The sequence below is a fragment of the Arvicanthis niloticus genome, chromosome 1, assembly GCF_011762505.2.
Source record: "Arvicanthis niloticus isolate mArvNil1 chromosome 1, mArvNil1.pat.X, whole genome shotgun sequence".
Taxonomy (NCBI): Eukaryota; Metazoa; Chordata; class Mammalia; order Rodentia; family Muridae; genus Arvicanthis; species Arvicanthis niloticus.
In genome coordinates, this window is record NC_047658.1 from 22,850,993 (window position 1) to 22,868,624 (window position 17,632).

The 17,632-nt window shown below is 38.3% G+C and overlaps 1 protein-coding gene across 2 annotated transcripts in view; it reads left to right on the plus strand.

The window, feature by feature from the left end:
• Nucleotides 1–17,632, plus strand: part of Nell1 (neural EGFL like 1) — an 823,979-nt gene that overhangs the window by 179,672 nt on the left and 626,675 nt on the right. For both annotated transcript variants that reach the window (XM_034515089.2, XM_076934998.1), the window contains exon 5: nucleotides 816–912. In XM_034515089.2, the coding sequence (XP_034370980.1) occupies nucleotides 816–912 (97 nt within the window). The remainder of the gene's footprint in view (nucleotides 1–815; nucleotides 913–17,632) is intronic.

The window sequence follows — 17,632 nt, forward strand, 5'->3', positions numbered from 1 at the left end:
CCTTCCCATGTTGATTTTTTGTTGTGGTATCTATCACAGAAAACTACAAGTACTGAGAGGTGTTTGCTGTGGGGGAAAATGGAGGGTTGGGATTAGCTGGTCTTGAGAAAGCATAGATTTTTAACCTGTCTCACTGTTTATCTGGCGTTGGCAGGATGGAATCAAGACAATTGTTCTGAAATCCCACCTTCTGTGTGGGCAAGCCTGGGATATGTTGGATGTTTCAGGATATTGTCTGTCTTAAGTTTCATGGTCATAGGACTATATGGGTCTGTCTGTCCAAAGCTCATTGCTTTAGTTTCTTATTACCTATTATGGAATTTGGAGCATAAGTCCTGCTTAATGAAAACCTTGTGATTGGTTGTTGATGGGATGTGTTGATATGGCAGTTCCTGGAGCCAGAAAGATGATGGCTTTACCATAATGCTGACATGTACTTTTTATCCTTGCTCGCTGCACTTGTGAACATGTTTATATTCTTTCTACATCAGCTCTTTGACCTGTACCATTGAGATAAAATCACTTCCTTCCACATGTGTATAGGGGTCACTGCTCAGAGTAGACATTCAAAATGGTGTCTTCTTAGTCTCACCACCCCAACCTCATGGTAAGGGGGTTAAGAAAGGCATGGGGTGCCCAGACAATGTGCCTACTACTGTCATGGGAAAGATCTCTGTCATGGTACCTGTCATTTAAAGCATGTCATATCTTAACCTCTTTAAACTAGCAGCTATGTACAACTATGTAAACAATATGGCACCTCTGGGTTCTGCTTTAAGTCCCTCTATTAACAACTATGTTCTTTGTTTCTACAGGATTTATGAGCGTGTGATAGACCCTCCAGAGACCAACCTTCCTCCAGGAAGCAATCTATGGCTTGGGCAACGTAACCAAAAGCATGGCTTTTTCAAGGTAAGCTCTGATTTCAACATATATTCCAATTTTCTTTTTTGTTCTCTTTTTTCTCTTTCTTTCTTTCTTTCTTTCTTTCTTTCTTTCTTTCTTTCTTTCTTCCTTCCTTCCTTCCTTCCTTCCTTCCTTCCTTTCTTCCTTTCTTCTTTCTTGCTTTCTTTCTTCTTTCTTTCTTTCAATTTTAATTAAAATAAAATTAAATCATTTCTACCTTTTCTTTTCATCCTCTCCCACATCCTCCCTGCCACTCCCTCTCAAAATCATGGCTTCTTTTTTTTTTTAATTACTATGGAACTTCAAATAAGAATGGTCCCCTTAGGCTTGTATATTTGAAAGCTTAGTCCTTTCTTGGCAGAACTGTTCGGGGAAGTATTAAGAGGTAGTGCTTGTTAGAGGAGGTGTGTCACTGGGGCTTGGGTTTTGAAGTTTCAGAGGCTCATGCCATTCCCAGTTAGCTCTTTCTCTGTGGTTTGTGCTTCTTGTTTCAATATCTAAGCTCTCAGCTATTGCTTAGCACCATGCCCACCTGCCTGCTGCCTTGCCCTATCATGATGGTTGTGGCCTCTACTACTCTCTGGAAGCATGAGCCCCAAATTTAATCCTCTCTTTTATAAGTTGCCTTGGCCATTATGTCTCTTCGCACCAATAGAAAAGTAATTACGAAAGTTAATGTTGTTCTACATATATGCATAAAATTATAAATATAGCATGCTGAGTCCATTTGGTGTTACTGGTAGGTATATAATTTCAGGACTAACTCCTTGGTATTGACTAACCAATTAGAGAGAGTTCATTCCTGGAAAAGAGTAATTCTCCCTCTTCTAGCGGCTGTTAGTTGCCTATAGTCCTTTGTCAGTGATAGGGTCTCATGAGATTTCCTCTTTCCACATTAGCCTGTCTATGAGTGTTGCCATTGTTTAGTGCTTGTTAGGCAGATGTATTGTTGAGGTAATATGGGTAAAGCTTCTCTTCCATGTCTAGGAGACACAAACTCATAGTGCCTTCCCAAACCTTGGCTCTTACAGTTATCCCACCACCTCTTCCACGTTGTTCTCTATGCTTTAGGCACAGAAGATGTTGCTGGTTATATGTATACACGTATACTAGTGGAAAGGCATGGCAATGAGTATTGAACACTTAACGGAATATACATGGTTTTGGCTCACTTAATGGCATAGTACTCTATAAAGTAGATATTTTGAAACTAAACAGAAAGCTGAGTAGTTTATCCTAGGGCCTCACTATGTTGCATTCTCCTTAGATAAACTACTTAGTTCTCTGTCCTCATAGGCATGGATGATCAAGAACATAAATGACCTATTGGATGTATCTTATTAAACTCTTAATTCTGGAAGATTTAAATAACTGTAGTGGTTTTAAGGAGAATGGCCTTCAAGTGTTCAGGTTTGAATAATTGATTCCCAGTTAGTGGAACCATTTGGGGAGGATTAGGAGGTATTGCCTTACTGGAGGAGACATATTACTGGGAGGCTGACTTTGAGGTTTCCAAAGACTCTGGTCAGCACCATTTGGAGCTAGCTCTCTTGGCTGGCTTTCTGCTCATGGTTCTTAGCTACTGATCTAGCTGGCTAACATTATACTTTCTCACACAGTCATAGACTCTCATCCTCTAGAACTGTAAACCCAATTAAATTGTTTTTTTTTTTTTTAAGTTACCTTTGTCCTGGTATTTTATCACATTAATAGAAAAGATTGGGTCCAACATCAGCATACATGATACTTGAATCTGGGACAGGTATCTATCATACATAAGAAGTAAAATCTCACCTTCTTTGGGTTTGGTTTTCTTGGCTATGAAGACAATACAGGAACTGTATTCTTCTTAGTGGAAACATGGAGATACTGTGATAAAATGAACTGGAAACTTAACACCATTAAATTTTAAATTACTCTTGTTCTGTGAAGAATGGTAGGCTTTGCCTCTGGCAATATGGAAGACTGATATTTTAAAAATTCTCTTGTTTTGAAATACTTATAAATGCTGGATAAAATATGGGTGTAATCTTTTTAAATTCATCATTGTACTTACAAGAAAGCAAATTTTTAGGGACTAAATATATGGAGGAGAGAAAAATCTAGGAGAGAGTATGTTCCAACTAGAAACACAGAGCCTTGATCTTTTCCTTTGAAAATTAAGATATAATTTACACACAGTAAAAGGTGTTAGCATTTCTTCTAGGCTACACCCAACAGTTTCCTGGCAACAGCAAGGTAAGAACCTTGCTTGCTATAAAAGGACTGTTTGACCTCCGTCTCTCTTCCTCTCCCTCCCTATCTTCCCACATGTTTCTGGCTGCCCTCTTCCCTTCTTTCTCTCTCTTCTCTTTTTCAGTTCTTCTCTGTCTCCCTTTCTTCTCTGCCTCTACTCTAGTCCCTAGACCCTGTTCTCATGTCCCAGATCAACTTCATTTCATATTAGATCCATTGTATGTCTGATACCTTGGTGGGGCACCCCCTCCTGCTGCATCATGCCACCACATTACAAAACATATCAAAAGATGCCCCTCTAAATGTACAACTTTATGATTTTGAGAAATTTTAGTTCATCCCTGCAGCTGCTATGAGGATAAAGAATCACTCCAGCATCTCCAGGTTATTCCTTTCTCATTTCTCCTTATCCTAATCCACTCAGCTGTTCTGAATCTTGCTTTCCCAGAATGTTCTATTCATGAAATCATTTGGGCATATTGACATTTGTATAACTATGTACATTGAAGTTCACTAAAATTCTTGTATTTGTGAGTAGTTCACTTTTTTTTACATTCCTGAATAATGTTCCAGTTTTTCAGTACGAATAAACCACAGTGTATAAGTTTACTTTTTGCAAAGTGGAGACAAATATCATGATGGAGTAACTTAGGGCAAGGAAGGGATTGTTTGGGTTATAGTTGTGTATTATTGAGGGAAGTCAGGGCAGAAACTCAGGCAGGAATTCAGATCTGAAACTATAGGAGTGCTGTTTGCTGGTCTGTTCTCAGGCTTATATTTAAGTAGCTTTATTATATAGGCCATGACTACCTGTAAGAGAATGGTGTGACCCATCCTAGGCTGGACCCTTCTCCTCACACCCAGTGTCAGTTAACAGTCAAGACAGTCTCCCAAACACATGCCCCACGGGCCAGTCTCATTTGAGTGACCCCTCAGTTGAGGCTCCTAAATCTTGTGACTCTGGGATGTGTCAAGTCGACAGTAAAAGCTAGGAAGCACACACATGATGGTGAAGCTGCTGCTCAACTGATGAACATGTGAGTGTTTTTCAGTTTTTAGCACTTACAAATAGTCACTAGCAACCTTTGTGGATAGATTTTTTTGTGAGTGAAAGGTTCTGTTCACTTACATAAATATGTAGGCGTGAGATCACCGTGTCAGAAATTAATGTTCAAGTTCATAGGAAACTGCCAAATTGTTTTACAAACCGTGTGAGCCATTTTGCACCCCTATTACCAATGTGTGAAAACTCCGGTTGGAAGTTTGAGTTCTAGCAGTCTGTGAAGTATGAGAAGTGCCTTAGATCCCATGTATGTTGGAGAGTATTGGGTAGAACTAAAGCCTCAGTGAAGGGGAGGCAGACAGAGTCATTTACTCAGCAAAGCCAGATGGTGCGTAAACCAGCCTGCTTCCCTCTCCACTCGGATCACAAAAAGAGTGTTTTTGAGAACTTAACCTCAGCCTTATCGTCATGTGGATGTCACCCTAGGTTTAATGCAATAAATGCTCCAGGCAGTCCTTGGTAGTTACCTTGTGGTAATGTAATAATGCAAATTAATTTTGCAGAAGTCACTCTCAGTCCTCTTGCAGTACCCAGCTGATTAATTGTTGAAAGGAGGAGTATATGAATCATCATGGGTGACAAAGGGAAAGAAATAAATTAGCCCTTCAAGGATTGCAGAAATGAAATTAGCAAATAATTTTTTTTAAATCCTCATGCTTGAGATATTTAAAGTAACACAATATTAAATTATGTGTGCTAACCAGAGAGTATGAATTTGATTGGGAGTGGTTGAACCGAAAACACTTCTAGAGATGAAAACTCTGGTCACCAGGTGAGATAAGTCTTCAGTGAGTCTGCTAAGCATTAGCTGAGACACAGGTGGGTTGAGCAGCCTTAAAAGGGTACTTACTGAGAAGGTCATTACCCTGATAGTTCTACAGAAGTAAGGAAGGGAAGAAGAGGTTAAAACGCAGAAAAGAAGGATAAGTATGAATTTTATACACCTGTTTAGTGCATGCTCACAGATATGTATACATGTATGTGTACCTACTATATATTATCCAATACAAATATTTATACATAGGCATGTTACGTATTTATTTTCATATCTATGTGAAAAATTTAAAAATAAAGAATGTTTAATTTCCGAATTAAATCTGGAGAATTTAAGAAAGAAAAATGTTACAGGAGCTGTTGGAAATATAATTGTTAGGAACTTTCTGAATTGTTAAAATATGTCGATTATTATTACAAAAGGCAAAGTGAATATACTCTGCGTTACCTGCAGCCCACTGGGTCACTTAGAAATTTAGAGGTTTAAAGGATAATTTTACTTAGCATCCAGGTCCAGTATTTTTTTTTTTCTTTTTTGATTCACTATGCTTGTTCCTGCTTGGCTCTCTGGAGAGCCTGTGGCCAGCTGGCCCCTCAGCAAGTAGCAAGATGGCTCTCCTTCCAACCTTCGCCCTTTGGCATCTCACTCTCTAATGGAATGGTTTGGACATCTTCACATGGCAGCCTTAAGGTTCTGAGCACCAAGAGCAAGTGAGCCCTAGAATTTGTGCTTTAAAAGGCTCTTTTAGCTGATCACATGGCTAGTGGTTTATTGTCCAAAGCGAGTCATGTGGTGATATCTGGAGTCCCAGGGTAAAGAAATAGTGTTCCCCTCTCAGAGTGCTGCGTTGTAATACTACATTGCAAACCTTGAATGCGGAGAGGAAAGGATTCTTTGGAAGAATTTTAATGGCATATTACACGAAGAAGATAGGAAAAGTATTCAATGGGAAGAGGTAATAAATTAAAGCAAAACAACAGTTTGAATCAAATAGATGGTTTTAAAATATAAAAGCAGAAGCCAAGAGATAGGAGGGAAATATTTTATAATTTCTGAAGAAAAATAACTCTTCAAAGTAATTGTGCAGACACAGCTTTATCTGTAGGTGAAGAGAGTAATAAGATAAAACACTTGCAGACTGTCAAAACTCTTAGCTTATGACCACCAGGCTTTCATTAAAAAATAAATCTTCTAAAGAAAGCATATATTGTTAAGTAGGAGAAGAATTGGTAAAGACATGCTGGAGAGATGACTCCCTGGTTCTGGGTGTTTTTTGTTCTTTGACAGGACTCAGGTTTGGTTTGAAGCACTCATGTTGGGAAGCTCACAACCATCTGTAATTTCATGTCTAGGTGATTTGACTTCTTCTCCTAGACTACGCAGGCACCTCCTTTCATGTATACATACCCACAATAAACACATGCCCCCATGCAACTTAAAACAATCTTTAAAAAAGGATTGTTAAAAAATATTGAAAGCATACACAAACCCAGGATAGCAAGAACTATTCTCAACAATAAAAGAATTTCTGGGGGAATCATCATCCCTGACCTCAAACTGTACTACAGAGCAATAGTGATAAAAACTGCATGGTATCAGTACAGAGACAGGCAGGAAGATCAATGGAATAGAATTGAAGACCCAGAAATGAACCCACATACTTGATCTTTGACAAAGGAGCTAAAACCATCCAGTAGAAAAAGGACAGCATTTTCAACAAATGGTTCTGGTTCAACTGGAGGTCAGCATGTAGAAGAATGCATATTGATCCATTCTTATCTCCTTGTACAAAGCTAAAGTCCAAGTGGATAAAGGACCTTCACATAAAACCAGATACACTGAAACTAATAGAAGAGGAAGTGGGGAAGACTCTCGAATACCTAGGCACAGGGGAAAAGTTCCTGAACAGAATACCAATGGCTTATACTCTAAAACCAAGAATTGATAAATGGGACTGCATTAAATTGCAAAGCTTCTGTAAGACAAAGGTCACTGTCAATAAGACAAAAAACGGCAACCAACAGATTATGAAAAGATCATTACCAATCCTACATCCAATAGAGGGCTAATATCCAATATATTACAAAGAACTCAAGAAATTAGACTCCAGACAACCAAATAACCCTTTTAAAAATGGGGTACAGAACTAACAAAGAATTCTCAACTGAGGAAACTCGAATGGCCAAGAAGCACTGAAAGAAATACTCAATATCCTTAGTCATCAAATGCGAATCAAAACAACCCTGAGATTCCACTTCACACCAGTCAGAATGGCCAAGATCAAAAACTCAGGTGATAGCAGATGCTGGCGAGGATGTGGAGAAAGAGGAACACTCCTCCATTGTTGGTGGGTTTGCAAGCTGGTACAACTACTCTGGAAATCAGTCTGGCGGTTCTTCAGAAAGTTGGACGTAGCATTACCTGAGGACCCAGCTATACCACTCCTGGGCATATACCCAGAAGATGCTCCAACATATGACAAGGACACATACTCCACTATGTTCATAGCAGCCTTATTTATAATAGTCAGAAGCTGGAAAGAACCCAGATGCCCTTCAACAGAGGAATGGATACAGAAGATGTGGTACATTTACACAATGGAATATTACTCAGCTACTAAAAACAACGAATTCGAGAAATTCTTAGGTAAATGGATGGAACTAGAAAATATCATCCTAAGTGAGGTAACCCAATCACAAAAGAATACACATGGTATGTACTCACTGATAATTGGATATTAGCCCAAAACTTGAAATATCCAAGATACAACTCACAGACCACATGAAGCTCATGCACAAGGAAGACCAAAGTGTGGGTGCTTCATTCCTTCTTAGAAGGGGTAATAAAATGATTATGGGAGCAAATATGGAGACAAAGCTTGGGACAGAAACTGAAGGAGGGGCTGTCCAGAAACTGCTCCACCTGGGTATCCATCCCTTGTGCATTCACCAAAGGTAGACACTGATGTAGATGCCAGGAAGTACATGCTGACAGGAGCCTGATAGAGCTGTATCCTTAGAGGTCTGCCAGAGCCTGAGATATACAGAGGCAGAAGCTCACAGCTAACCACTGAGCTGATCATGGGGTTCCCAATGGAGGAGTGAGAAAGAAGACTGAAGGAGTTGAAAGGGCTTGTGACCCCATGAGGAGAGCAACAATACCAACCAACCAGAGCTCCCAGGGCCTAAACCATCAGCCTGGGAGCACATAATGAGGGGTCCATGGCTCCAGCTGTATATGTAGGGGAGGATGACAGTTTCAGGCATAGGTGGGTGAGGAAGTCCTTGGTCCAGTGAAGGCTGCTGGATGCCCCAGTGTGGGAGAAATCGTGGGCGGGGAGGTGAGAGTGGGAGGGTGGGTGGGGGCATACCCTCAGGAGGGGGATGGGATAGGGGGGTTCCTGGGTGGGGGGGAAGGGGATAACATCTGAAATGTAAATAAAATATCCAATAAAAATATTAAAAAAGAAAAAATATTGAAAGCATACATAAACATGGAAAATGATTGTTTTATTAATAATATTAATTAATTTTAGAAAAATAAAATTATACCAGCATTACAGTAAAGGATGGTTTGATGCAAAGTGCAGAAATATGGGGGAATTCAATAACTTTAGATTTTAAGTTTATATGTGAGTAATGTAACCATGACTTAAATAATAAAAATCATGTTGCAGGTTAAATTTAAGTGTTTAATTAAATTTAAGGAGGGGATTAAAACAAAGAAACAAACAAATTGACAAACAACTCCTCTATCAGTCTGGGCCTAAGAGCATGCCCCAGCCGCCACAGCTACTTGGGAGGCTGAGGCAGGAGAATCACTGAAGCCCATGAGTTTGAGGACAGTCTGAGTGGCAGAAATGAAGCCCAGTCTCCAAACTTCCATTGGTCAAAAATAAGGGAGGAGGAGAGACACATTTGATGTCAGATAGTGGTTAAAACTCCAGTTCACAATATTTACAATTTAAAGTAAGGCAGTTATCAGCACCAGTTGAACAACCATTGGTGAGCCTACCAGGCTCCATTTGAGATCTCCAAGCCCAGGAGAACAGTAAAGGCTCTGCCTGAAAGCATTGGGTTTCAAACCAAACCAAAAAGACACACATATAGGGGATATGTAGGAAGAAGAGGGGGCTGATAGGGAGAAGGAGGTGAGGGAGGGAAGGAGGGAGGGTAATCAGAGTGCACTGTATGAAAATGACAAATGACAAATTTAATAGAGTTTGAAACAATACAGAAAACGTGCTCATATGCAGGGTTAGAATAGAGGGTTCAAATGGACTCCTAAGATTCAGTTCATGCTGTGTCCTGTTTAAATGTAACAGCAACAACAAACTACTTTTAAATGCTAACAGGAAAGTAGTTTTACAAAGGAAAATGGGTCCAAAGTAACTTGAGAAAGTGGGAGAGACACTACTGACATGGGATCAAAGCCCAGGGCTCACTACACAACCACAGGTAACTCTACAGGGGCACAGGCTTAATGGCAGGAGCAGGGCCGTATGGAAGGGAAGGATGGCCCTGGAGGGATGGAGCATTTCGTCATCTGAGGCTCCCAGGGAGCAGCTAACTTTTACCCTTACTTTGCACCTCGAGTGAAACCAATTTCAATTCAAAAGTCCAACACAAACCATGAATAAAATGTAGCATAGGTGATGGTTATTATTGGTTGACAACTTGACTACATCTAGAATGAAATACAATCTAGACATGGAGGGTACACCTGTAAGAAGGTTTTGTTTTTTTTTGTTTTTTTTGCTTGGTATGAAGTGGGGCAATCCATTTCTAGTCTTTATGGTATGTAGACACATGAAAAGACACATACCTTTAATCTGGACTGTACCTTCTGTTGGATGTCTCTATAAGGACATAGAAGAAGGAAGGAAACTTTTGCTCTTTGTCTGCTTGCCTTCACTTTTTTAGCACACCAATTCCTTCATTGGCATTAGAGTCCACTTCTTCAGGACTCTAACATATATTGAAGATCTGCTGAGATATCTAGTTTTGTGGACTGAGCAACTACTGGATTCTTGGACTTTCAGTTCATAGTTCATTGTTGGATTCTGGATTCTGATAAAACATATATATATATATATATATATATATATATATATATATATATGTATGTATGTATATGTATGTATATGTGTGTGTATTTTATGTGCATATTTGTGTATATGTATTATACATATATATATTCATTCTATAAGTTCTGCTACTTTATAGTAGCCTGACTAATACACCATAGAAGAATATCTTTACAGCCCTAATGTGGAAAAGATATTTTAAAGAGAATATAATAACCATAAAGAAGTAGGTGGCTAAAGTGGAATTTATTAAAATAACTATTTTTTTCTGTAAAATACATTACTGAGAGTAAAAAAAAGCATGTCATAACACAGCCCAGGCTGTTACTAACAATTACATTCTACAAAGACCTTTGATCTACATCATGTAGTGAAGCTCTTCAAGTCAAGGAAACATCTATCTAATCACAAAGCAGACCGACAAGCCGGAAGGCACTTCACAGAAGGTAACACCCGACGACTCGTAAGTCCAGGAAAGGCATCTGTCTGGTTAGGAACTGGGCTGAGGAAGCCACATGTGGATGCTACTGAATTCTGATCAGAAAACTAACATTAACAAGACTGACATGAGCGGATGTTTTTCCAGGATGTGGAGCAACTGGAACCTTCATTCACTGCTGGCATGAGTAGAAGTTGGTGTAAATGCCATGGGAAGATGTTCGGTTATATACACACACGCATGTGTGAATTAATAAAAAAATCATTTTTAACCAAATAATATTCCCTGTAATAAATACATCATGCATGCATATATCCACACACATCCATATCTACACACACATAAACAGTGTTTCTGTAAAGATTTATTTGTATTTATTTTTATGAGTGTTTTGCCTGCATGTATGTATGTGCATCATATGGGTGCTGGGAATGGAACCCCAGTCCTCTGAAAGAGCAGCAAGTGCTCGTCTGAGTCATCCTTCTAGTCCTATAAAATGTTTTTTGTTTACTAGCAATATCCATACCAGAAAAACAAAACAAAAATCCATTAAAAGTATGAGATTTGTGAATTGCAGCATTATTAAGAAGTATATTCTATGCAGTTACTAACATTGTAACACAATTGGACAAACTGTGCTGTGTCCATGCGGTTGAACACAGCGAGTCCAACAACAAAGTGAGCAGAGTGTTCACTGTTCTATTACAAGGAAGCACAGGGAAGATGAACCCAATATGATCCAGGCTTTTGCTGGAAAGGAGGAGTGAGGACTGGAAAGGAGAGTAGTGGCCTGTAAAGTATTGTTTAACCCTTGTTCATTGAATTAGGTAGCAATTTCACAATGTGTTCCGGCCACATTAACTCCTCAGTAATTTTTTTTTTTTATGACTTGTGTATTTTTTTTATGTGTGCAATATTGTTTGATGAAGATACTCACTAAATACATATACTGACACGCAGAATTGATAACTTAGGGAAAATAAAAAGATTGATTTTTAGCGTATTTCAAGTTGTGATTTGTAGATCAAACAGGCAACCAGTTAGTAAGCACATGAGCTTAGCACACTTGACATATCTGTGTTATGCTGTTTATAAATCCAGTAGCCAACGCATAACACAACTTTCAAATAGTATCTCCATATTAACTGATACATGGGAACATCGACTTCACAAAAAACATAGGCGGGTCTTCACACAACTCATGGAGGTGATTGATGGATTATGTTCTAAGATGACAGTGGAATTTTATTACATCAGTAGTGAATCTGGGGGAAGTAACTGACCTCTCACTTTTATCCATGTAAGGATGTAGATATTTTCTTAAAAGTCATAGTCTGGCTTAAGGAAAGAATAAACATCTACTAGAATAAAAGAAGAAATGAGAGAAAGATTCATTCTCAGATGGAAATACTTTTAATGCGCTAAGTATCCAGAGTAGGAAGTTGGAAAAAAGCTATAAAGTTGATCTGAAGATCGTAAAAAGCATGAAATAATAAGCATATAAGAGCAGAAATTAATAGTGATCAGGCAAGGTAAAAAAATCCACCAAACTTGGTCTTTTAAAAGATAAATATAGAATTTTGAACAAGAAAAAAAATGAGGACACTGGAAAGCCTCAAAGATTGAGAGCATCTGTTATTAACTTTGCCAAGGACTGGGAATTTGTTTCCCCAGCACAAAACTATCAGTGACCTCAGTTCCCAGGATCTGATGCCCTCTTCTGGCCTCTGGAGGCATTGCATGTATGTGGTACATAGAATGTGGGCAAAGACTCATACACATAAATTGAAAATAAATAAGTTGTTTTAAAAAAGAGTGAGAAAACATTTTAAAAGCAATTATTATGAAAAGACACCAGTAGGCAATATAAAAATTAATGCAATGGCTATGCATTAATATAATAATAAAGTGAAAAAGTGAGAAAAAACATTATCATTGAAAAATATAAATTATCCTAATGAACATAGATTATTATCACTAGAACAAGTGAGTTTACGACTCAATATATTTGGCCTTGAGTTTTGCTGCCAGCAAATCAAACATAGCCCATCTTTGGAAGCAGTGCCCATGTAGAACTCAGTCTGTGACCAGGGCTGTGCAAAACTGGGAACTCTTGCTTCTCACACGATTCACTCAGGGAACTCACGCCAGTTGCTGGAGTTTCTGACTCTCCTACAGGGAAATGGCTGGGATAGCTCACCTCTCTTTGATAACTCCCCATTTTCCAGAAGACTGGTCCAGGCTTTTATATCTGATGGCTGAGTAGAGTTTCTGAAGCTAATGCAGAAACTGGGCTCTTTGAGACCCAGGCTTGAAACATCCCTGTTGTTTGTTTTGCAGCAATCCAGCATCCTATGCGATTACAAACCTACTTTGTTGTGAGGGCAAGGCAAATACTTGCTATCTAAAACTCTGTACTGCATGGGGCATGGACACAGTGAGAGGCAAAAATTTGGGTCAATTTTGTCATTTACTATTTCCACCAACAGCTCCTCAGCTGAGATACCCTAGGGCACTTGGTTGCCACATATTCAGGGGGATAATTCAGTCCTACATCACCCTTTCTGAAGAACAGTGTACAGGAGAGTGCTTCCTGTCTGACTCATCAGGATATGTGATCTCGATTTTCTAGCTGAGTTAAAACAGCTTAAAAAAAAAAAAAAGAATTGCATAAACTGGCTTAGTTTTGAACAGATTATATAAAAATAAAATCTAAAAGTGTCTGCATCTCTGAGTGTGTGTGTGTGTGTGTGTGTGTGTGTGTGTGTTTAAAAGATTTTAAAGGCCAGAGCAGGTAGGTTACTACAAAGCAGTTATGATTTCTGGATGCAGTGGAAGCTGCACACACACACACACATACACCACACATACATACACAACAGAGAGTGAGCGCCTGAGAGCACGTTGGTTATTTCAACAATGCAAATTTGTTTTTAATGTATTACTGTGCTAATGTAATCTTCCATATTAAACAGAGGAAAGGAGAAGTTACAGGGTCATCTCAAGAGAAGGAGCGCACTGATTAAATTCAATATTGACTCATGTCAAAAGATCTTTAGTAAACTATCAATGGGAGGAAATATCATTGAACTAATAGAGTATATAAAATAAACACACATAAAATATCAGGCTGACAGTTTAAACATGGAGAGCTCCTCTCAAAGCCAGTCTGACATGGGTGCTTATCACTGCTGCCTCTGTGTTGGGTGCGACTAGAGGTCACCAGCAAAACAACAAGTTTTTAAAAGGAAGTATAATTATTCACACATTTTAAACTGTCCTTGTAAAAAGATGTTCTCAAGTTATTAATACTAACATGAGAGTACAGAAAGGGTAATAGGTGTAAAAGTCGAAGAAATAACCAGTTGTATCGCTGCAACAGAAACTACAAAAACACAGATAAACCACAAGTACCATTTATAGTGGCAGAAGATCACCAAACCAAATACAATATGAAGGTTAAACAAATCTAATATTTTAGTTTTAAAAATCACCCTGTAGGACATCTTTGTTACCCCAACCTCTAAAGGCCCAGGGATCATCAGAAGAGGGCATGTACAGATTATAACGGCCAGAACGGGTAGGTTACTACAAAGCGGTTATGATTTCTGGATGCAATGGAAGCTGCACATATGAACAAGACCTGTGCGAGCTCCAGATAGACAAAATCCAAGCAATGACAGTGGACATGACCATGAAATCCCACGCTTAGCTAAGGAGCTGTTGGCAGTGGCTTGATGCTGAGAGCGGGAGAGTCAATTTTCTTAAAATGTGTGACCTGGTAGATAGACCAACACTCATACACACAGCACACATAACATCCATACTCACACTAATCCCCACACCAACACTCACACCCATATCTACACCAACCCTCCTCACACCCATACATACACACCGGTATGTCACCTACACTCAAGAATTGTGTAAACAGCACAAATTGGACTCAATGGGATTAACAAAAAACAGGGGTCATGCAATTGATGGGCAGAGAAAACAAGAGTGGGTTAGATCTCAGAGGAGTTTGGGAAGAGGACAGTAGAATAAAAAAATACTGCATGAAATTCTCAGAGTTAAAATCTTTTTAAAAAAACACTGAAGAATACATGCACAGGTAGAGGTGCTATTATATTATTGGAGAAGAAACTTTGATATAGTTAAAATGTCAAAAATTTCCATAGTGACCTCTAGCTTCAGTGAACTTGCAATAATTTCACAATGGAATTGTGTGTGTGTGTGTGTGTGTGTGTGTGTGTGTGTGTGTTAGAATCTATAAATAGATTCTAGAATCCTAATGGAGGACCAGAAGCAGAAAACAATGAAGACGTTTTATGAAAAAAAAAAAAAAAAAAAAAAAAAAAAAAAAAAAAAAAAAGGAAGGATTTGTTCTTTCAGGTCTTGAAGCTTATTATAAAGTTATTGCAACCCATGGAGCATGCTATTTCTGCAGAGAGCAGCCCATAAACCAAGAAGGTTGTAACGGCTGTACCATAAGATGCAGCAACTTGGGAGATTCAATGCATGATTGAAGTGCAATTTCTGACCAATGAGGAAAAGGAGGGTTTATCAATAACAAGTTATTGGTTTCAGTTATTTAAAAATGTATTATATATATATCACACAGATAAATGATCAGCACACAGCTTTCACTAACAGATATTAATGTTCTGTGTTTAGTGTCAGGAAATGCTTCTGGTATACACCTGCATCCTCACACAGAATCAATTGAAATTTTAATTGAATTCAATTCTTTATGTTCTCTAGGTAGAGATGTTGTATTCAAAATACATTTTAATTTTTCTAATTGAAAATAGATTCCTCTCTCATACAATAATTTCAACCAGTTTCCTCTACTTCCCCTCCCCCCAGCTCCCTCTCGCTTCCTCTCTCCCCAGATCTATTCCTCCTCAATTTCCTTCATAAAAGAAAAAGCCTCCAAGAGACAACAACCACTGACTTAGTAACTGCACGTATTTACATGTTAGATGTTCTTAAGATAAATATGCAAGATCCCCACAGAAGAGGAGGTAGAAAGAGTGTGAGAGCCAGAGGGAATGGGAGACACTAAGAAAACAAGGCCCTCTAGAAAAGCTCATATGAACTCACAGAGACTAAGGAAGCAGGCACAGGGCCTGCAGAGGTCTGTAGCAGTTCTTTTGCATATATTATGGCTTCTAGTTTAGTGTTTTAATGGGATTCCTGAGTGTGGGAATGAGTGGGTCTCTTTTTATTGGGGCTTTTTTTTTTTCTTTTGCGTGTTTTGTCCAATTCTAATATTTTTATTTTTGATACATCTTATTATATTTTATTATTTTCCCTTAGAAACCCATTTGTTTTCTAATGAGAGACAGAAAGGGAGTAGATCTGGATGGGATGGGAGACAGGGAGGAACTGGAAAGAGTGGATGGACAGAGAGCCATAATCAGGATATATTATGTGAGAAACGTATTTCCAATCAAAGGAAAACAAATTTAAAAGTATGCAAGCTCATTAAGGAAAATATTGATCATTCTACTACTAGTGAATAAAACTGAAAACTCCAACAAAGAAGATCTTAGCAATATGCTGGATTGTATTGCATTTTAAAATATGGAAGTGATTAGGTTCAAACAGAAAAACAAGAATATCTGTTAAAGACACTCTATAAAACCATAAGAGTCACAGAACCATCAGGATCATAGATTGAAGACAGGAGAGGACATGTCTCCAGGGTAGAAATGTGAATAGCTGGTGAATGTACTAAAAAGGTCTATTGGAAATGCAAATTCATGTAGTTAAAGTGATTACATTTCTTCACCTATAAGTATCAGGCATGTGAGTGATGGACCCATTGTGGAAACTAATTGGCAGAGCCCAAAAGGAGAGTGATGTACACCTTTTTGGTAATGTACCTTATTATACAGGACTTCTGCACCTTGATATAATTATCAAAGAAAAACCTCTTGGTAATATATCAAGGACAGGTCTATAAATAAAATTGTCTGGGTTGTTGTCATGTCAAAAAACTGAAAAACTATCTAATTGTCAGTCAAAGGAGAATGTTCAAGTAAAGTATAGCAGGACCTTACAATGAGGTGGTAAAGCCAGTAATGTGTTGAATGAAGAAGACAATATGTAAGAAAAATATGGTATTCAATCATGTTCATATTTAAAAAGGCAATACAATCTAACATATTGTTTATTGAGTCTGTTCCATAAAAAGACAATTGCACAGAATTATAGGCATCAAATATGAAATAGTTTGCTTCCTCAGAGGGGAGGATGGGGGATCTTTTGATGATGTACACACAGAGGCCCACAGCCATGTTAACAGCATGAAGGTTGAGCAGTGCATGCATGGGTTATATTTTGTTTTCAACTATACATCATAGTCAAAGTATGACAACTTTAGGGCTAATAATCCATTTATTTCACTCTGTGTGTGTGTGTGTTTAAATACCATCTTCATCTTCCTACGCTTCCAAGAATTAACAGACGTATGTGCAGGTGTCTCCGTCTGACCTGACTCATTTAATACAGTACTGATTCTTGTTCTATAGACAGTGATTTTCTGGTAAAACCAGACTTTTCTTTGAAGACTTGAGTCTATAATGAAGGGTAGCAACTGATTCTCACTCCTGGAAAAACATAAATATTCTAAGAAAAGACTTTAAAATTTGGATCCTATGTATGCCTGGATATACCTGTTGAGAATCTGAACTATAGAATTTAAGAATTTCCATAATAAAACTTAATGATTGATTTGGATTTAATCGGTTTGAAGACTCAAACTTTAGGTCACGGATATAGAGAGCTGTGTGTTGACTGAAGTTTTGCCTTGGTTTGTAGAAATATTCAACCACACAAGATATCAGTACTTACTGATTCTGATAATTACTGGGATAGCTTTTAGAAACACAGGTAGATGAAAGTCAGCAATATGGTTGCACAGACAGCTCCCAGTACATCTGGTGCACACACCTACATACTTGCAGGCAAACACTCATCTACATAACTATTTTTAAAAAGTATTTAAAACAAGCAAACAAAAAAAAAAAAAGGTCTGGCTGGCCACAGTGTCTTGCACCTTTAATTTCAGTATTTGCAAGGCTGAAATTCAGAGGCTGTCTGAGTTTGGTGTTAGGTTGG